At 36.9% G+C, this 6539-nt stretch overlaps 1 protein-coding gene across 2 annotated transcripts in view; it reads right to left on the reverse strand.

Annotated features, from left to right (window-relative positions):
• LOC110449933 (sodium- and chloride-dependent transporter XTRP3-like) overlaps positions 1-6305 on the reverse strand; it is a 15037-nt gene extending 8732 nt beyond the window's left edge. The window contains exons 1-4 of one of the 2 annotated variants that reach the window (XM_021497115.1): positions 5181-6305; positions 3493-3926; positions 1036-1346; positions 586-747 (exon numbers count right to left, since the gene is read on the reverse strand). In XM_021497115.1, the coding sequence (XP_021352790.1) occupies positions 586-747; positions 1036-1346; positions 3493-3913 (894 nt within the window). In that variant the 5' untranslated portion in view covers positions 3914-3926; positions 5181-6305. Of the gene's footprint in view, positions 1-585; positions 748-1035; positions 1347-3492; positions 3927-4469; positions 4699-5180 lie in introns of those variants that run through there. The other variant, XM_021497116.1, reaches the window with a different exon arrangement.
• Positions 6306-6539: the final 234 nt, after the last annotated feature.

The raw sequence follows: 6539 nt of genomic DNA on the forward strand, positions 1-6539 counted from the left end.
CCCCCACCCCACCCCCGTGTAGAAAACAAGTCCCTGCATCAATAATCCCAAAGCAATAACTTCATAAAACTGAAGTGATATAGCTTTAAGTCAGTGGATGGCAATTTCCGATTGATCAGGGCCCGTATTCATGAAACCATTTTCAAGCTCAAGCTGATTTTCTTGTAACTCGCTTAGATCATGTAACACGGTCAAAAAGTCAAATGTGAACATTGAAAACCGTATTCGGCTTTAAGTCTTCAATATTATTGACAAAACATGATTTCTTACTTGATTTATCAAGGAAACAAAATATTGGGCTTGAGCACAGAATCTGAGTTGAGTTTGAACATGAGATTGGTTTCATGGAAAGAGACCCAGGTATCTTTGTCTTATACCAAGCTATATAATCGACCAAGTCTACCGGTATGCTATATAGAGGCTGAATTTTCCGGTGTGATACGTCTATTGAATTTGGTACCACTATCTAAGCATATTCCTTGTGTCAAAATTATTTTTCGTAACCATAATCTCGTTATTATGGTTAAAGAGGACCGGTGTACATTAATCATCTTTCGAGAGGAGCCGATTGACAGAGGTACTCACCTTTCCTGAGGAGGCGATGCCCTTGATCATGCAGAGGAAGACGATGAGCCAGGCCACCATGAGGCTGACCAATATCCACCAGTTGAGATCGCCTCCCTCCTCCACCGAGGGAGAGATGTTTAGGGCTTCGCGATACCAGAAGTACGACCGGGGATCACTCATCTGCAGAAAAAAGAGCAGAGTGATGTTTAGACGAAGACATGAGTGTGACTAACAATTGGTAAAAAGAAAATAATTATAAAATAAAGTTAACTTTATTTTGATTATCCCGATATACTACTTTATGCGAGGCGAATGTATTCAATAAAAACATTGTTGGTATTAAGTAAAACAGTATCAGCACTATGGCACCCGTCGTTTTGTTTAAGAATTTACTTCAATTTTGCCACCATTGTTTGCATTGGATGTTTAAAAATGCATATCCCCATTCTACGTCAAACATTGATCTACCTGACACTCCGTCACCACTTTACTACCACCGCTGACTGCGTCTGGTACTTCCGGGCAGCTTGCCCAAGGTAAAGGGTCCCGGAAACTCTGTACCAGATAGTAGATACACCAGGCGATGATAGTATTGTAGTATAGAGCCACCCAGAAGGATACAAAACAGCTGGCGATCCCGATACCTCCAAGGTAGGGACACACCTGGTTCCACGCGCCTATAGCACCTTTACGCAGGCGCTGACCCACCACCAGCTCCAGGTAGAAAATTGGGATACCCTCTATGGCCAGCATTATGGTGTAAGGAATCAGAAAGGCACCTGGGGAATCAATCAAATCGATGTGAGAGAGCGATTATCGTAATTTATGTATCAAATTTATACAAGTCAAATTTTACGAGCACACGTGACCGGAAACAGTCATATTGGCGTCAAACGTCTATCTTACTTTGTTCATTTTTATTTGGTGTTACAAAATCTACGATAATAGAATAAAACACATTATAGCAAAATGTTATCAGCCAACCAGACAGGCACCACCAACAGGAAAGTATTAGAAAAAGGGTGAGTTTAATTAATTGTTATGTTTCCCAGCGTAAACCGCTAAATCAGAGATTAGCTGAAGTACCATTTGGAAATGAGGACGAGAAAGACATTCTATAAGATGGTATGCTATCATATATATATAATGATATTATACACACAGCAGTACGGAATTCGGATAGGATAATACACATACTGTTGAAAAGTTAAAGAAAAGGTTTACTATAGGTAAATAAATCTTTACTTGAATAAGGTATGGATTCCATAAGTATTTAGACCTGGTAGGGAACGATTTAAATAGCGTCAACACAGATGTTTAAAAAAAATATGTATATCAATTTCAAATTATTTAAATAATGAGTTATTAAATTCAGTTTCGAATCAAACAGTGTTAAGTGTATGGTAGCCGATGTACTGTTAGTGTTGTACACCTGTATGTGTATAACATAGATCTACAAGCATACCTGACCTAACTTTGTTTTAACCTTCCGGGTATGACGAGTTGTGGAAAAACCAGGACAGTGTTATCTTTGATCATCTTTATTGTAGCAAACAACCCTTTTGTGTCACAAAATACGCCGCCAGTGCTTTTTATTCACTCGATTGTGAAATATATATATTAATAATTCAAATCTGTTAAGATATCTAGCTTGGATATGATATAGGAAAACGTACGGCCATAATGTATACTGGTGAATCACACAACCCACAGGTGTCCGTATCGGTTGTTATTATAAAACATAGGATCCAGTATTTTATGGGATTTTACCGTCTATATTACTTCTTTGACCCATATTATAAAACATATATATATATCTTTATTCAGCAATAGACACAAATGTCTTTGTGCCATAAATACATTGCACAATGCATTACATTTACATAAATATATATAATAAAGTAAAACAGTGACATTCCATACTTAAATGCAGGTTTCACGACATCAGAGCGGACGTTACTCCTGATTAAATAAGTTAATGTTCGCTTTAAAAATGAAAGGGGCAATTTTTCAATGTACTCTTGCTCGTAGTCGATATTAATTCCAGGAACTTCGGTCTATTTGGGTGATGAAAATACCTTCTCTTGATATACATGTGTCTGATGTTAGAATATAAGGTACACTCCATAAGGAAATGATACTCGTCCTCTAAAACCCCACAACAACTACATGTACGATTCTCATATGGAATAGGGTTCGGTCTGTGCCTACGGCCTACCTCAACACTCAAACGATGAGAAGAGACTCTAAATTTTGTTAAAATGACATAATCAAACAAGGAATGAGTGTACATGTAGGTCACAAACGGGTTAAGATCTAAAGAAATAATCTTTAATGATGGCGACAGGAAAACTCACCGTTGGTAATTAGTCACGATAACAAGCGTAAAACATGTATGGCGGGTGATAACAGGTTGTCGTAACAGGAGGGATTTTTTTCCATTTTAAGCGAAAAAAACCCATAAGAATCATTTATTGTACATCAGGTTTATATAATTGGAACTCAAAACCTGTACTCCATATTTAGTCTGTGTATAGGTAATGTTGTTGATAAGATCGAAATATTATTTTAACGGAAAAAAATATACAAAAGTATAATACATCTGCGCAATAGTTCGACGCACATTCCATGGTGTCAGTTTCACACATATGAGATATGATTTAAATTATCACGAGAAATGATGGTATATATATTTAAAATAATAATGGAGTTTCAAGTTCCTTCAGATAATCAATTTGACGTAACCTTTTTATTGGGGTTGGTAAGTATGGATAAATAGAGTTGTATATAGAACAACCATTGGATATGTTTATGTGTGATGTTTCTCAGATGTAAAGTACGTGTACTTGTCATCGAAGCGTCACACATACACATGGAAAAGTGAACCTGGTTGGACACAACATGTAATTGTAGCAGAGACGTTACCTCCTCCATTTTTCTGGGCCAGGTAGGGGAACCTCCACACGTTGCCGAGTCCCACTGCGTAACCTACTACAGCCAGAATATATTGGGCCTTGTTATCCCAAGTTTCCCTCTCCCCCTCCCCCTGGGAGGAGCCGCCGCTCCCATCCATCAGCTCGGCTGTGGAGGCGGCCACACTGGGCTTGCCTGAGGACTGAGGGAGGGAGGGAAGAGAAGATTTTGACCCCTGCAAACTAGATTCCATAGCGGATGAGAAGGAGCCCCTCCGCCCCGGGGTTCCTGTTGTGATCGTGTCCCGGGAACCCCCGATCTGCTGGGAGCTATCTATGGTGTAGACACTGGACGTGTCCATTCCCTTGTTGTCGTAAGCATGTGTCTTTTCCTTGGAGGGTCCATTTTCATCCCCTCGGGTTCGGGATCCCATCGTTACTCGTGATCTGCAAATTCAGAAATATAGGTTTTTTACTGAAAAAGTCATCAATGTAATGTTGCTTAGTTGTAATATATCGGTCATAAGTTTCTTCTCTTGTTTTCCGTTTCCATGATTTTCTATGTCTCTGAGAAGACAGGTTTTCGAGGGCATGGTAATTCGTTAGAAATAACATAATTTTCAGCTACATATTACATCCAAATCAATATACACCAATTAATATTTTTTCCGCAGAAAGCATCAAATAAAAAATATTGAAGTGTTCTTCTTAAACCTCGGTTAGTTTCAAATCTGACAAACCCCTTTAATCTTAAGTTTGGTCACGGACTAGATAGAAATCTAATACCGTGGTTTCGTGTACGACTATATACCAGACAATTGAATCTTCCTTGTTAGATCATGTCATGACTTATTGTCAATACAGATGATTTTTGACCGACACTTTTCACATCTTATTCTTATTTCAATTCTATGTTTGTTTTAAATGAGTTGTATTAGAGTATATTTGTGTGTAACTGCCATTCTTTCATTAATTCATTCCGCGCCTTACTTTACACTCCTATCGTCATTTCTCCTTGAATTGGCGAGTCACTGTCAATGTCACCGCGTTACCCGGGTAGTATATCACACCTGGTAATTACAGGTAGGACGAGGACAGACGTCGCCCGCCCCAGGTGAAAATGTTAATCTGTTACTGGAAAGCTTTGTTTGACAGGTACCCGGATGTCTCTATCACAGGGACCTGAGAATTTGTTACAGCTATATATTTGGACCTAAACTAAGGTGTTCAGAGTAATTTTACATGTTTTAAGGGTTTACATCGACTTTCGATATGATCACTTCTGAAATAATTATTACCAAAAGTCGATCTAAACACCTAAAACATGTAAAATTTCTCTGAACAACTTAGCTTAGGTCCATATATAGCTGTAACAAATTCACGTCCCTGTGATCTTTATATTAACATCCTATATTTAGGTGAAGACAACCTAGTAATGGTTTGATGACTGGGTATCATAATGACCCACAAGTTAGACGGGAAGTTTTATAATCATGACACAAACATTAGTTACACACTATTGACATCCTCACACGGGGAAGGAGTTATAATGGACAGTACATATTTACTCGACTAGTGTGTATTCTTATACATATTGATAATACATTGGCTTGTTTACGTGATTTTACATCAAAGCTACGTCTTAGTTTCATGATAAATTAAGAAACGACACACTGTGGAAATGTTAAAAGGTATACTCACGATTCGTGTTTCCGGTAAATCCCAGAGGTACGTATATATTACTTGCTTGGTGATCAGCTGGTCCTAGTTAAAGCTCCCCGTTCAAATTATCTAGCTTGTGACGTTCTCTTACGCATGACCGCGTCTCATTATAAATAGGTGATTCACCTTTCTCAGGTAATTCCTTTTTTACCTGAGTATATATATACCACATTTAACTATATTTTGGTGTAACACAACCGGGTACAATCATACCATGGACCTACTTATGTCTTATATATAAGGAAAAGTTGTGTAGTTCCGTATATAAAATAATTAAAATATCTGTAAACATGATATAAAAAAATCATGTCTACAAATAGTTTATACCTAGCTCACGATGTATTGTTTTAAGAGTTTAAACAAAACGTCCAAATGTAAATGCACTTGTACCATGCTTTGAAGATATTATCCAGTCATGGATTGGTTACATGTAGCTAGGTCTAGAGTATACGTAGTATATAATTACATGCGATACACCCGATATCTGATTCAGATTCCTTTAATTAAAAACACACATTTTCTATTCGTTTATACAGTACTAGCATAACTGATAAATGATTCGAGAAATAAATTTCAGAAGTTTTAAAATATTTAGTTTTAACTTTATTTTATTATCGGTATAATATTCCAGTTATACAAACATGATATATACATAAAGGATGCGAAAACAAGTACAAGGTATTTGTATGTTAACCTGTCTCCTTTCTTTGTAAAACGGCGATTGGACGGCACTGGCTAATATTTTGCATTTACAAATGTAGATATAGGTATATGGAAGAGAAGAGGATGGGTGAGGAAGAAGGGAAAGAGGTGCAAAAGGGTTTTAAAGAGAGTGTTGTTGGGGTAAAGTATATAGTGGAGTACATTACATTTACTGCATTATGAGAGGTAAGACTGGTTGGAGTATATTTTAGATATGGACACATGTCGAGGACTGTACACGTCACTGAGGTATTCAACACACAATGAATTAATTGCAAATAATGAAAACTTTCCATTCCGACCCCTGAGTATTCCGACATCCAGTGGTGAACAGTAACCTGGTGTAATTTAAAATATCAAAGGTATCATCAAACAAGACTATGGCGGTTTGTATATATATATACATTGTATATCCAAACACAATAAAACATAGATATTCTTTAATTTACTTTGCATTGTAAGTGGAAGAATAGACTAAAGTATCATCAGGTTTCTGTTGAATATCAAAATTAATTTAAATAAAAATCGGTTGATTTTAGAAACTGTACGCCAAACCGTCTAATTATTCTGATTTTTAAATGACAAGTAGTATATATTATATAATGCAAGTAGTATATATTATATAATGCATGTAGT

The sequence above is a fragment of the Mizuhopecten yessoensis genome, unplaced genomic scaffold (genome assembly GCF_002113885.1).
Source record: "Mizuhopecten yessoensis strain PY_sf001 unplaced genomic scaffold, ASM211388v2 scaffold4839, whole genome shotgun sequence".
Classification (NCBI taxonomy): domain Eukaryota; kingdom Metazoa; phylum Mollusca; class Bivalvia; order Pectinida; family Pectinidae; genus Mizuhopecten; species Mizuhopecten yessoensis.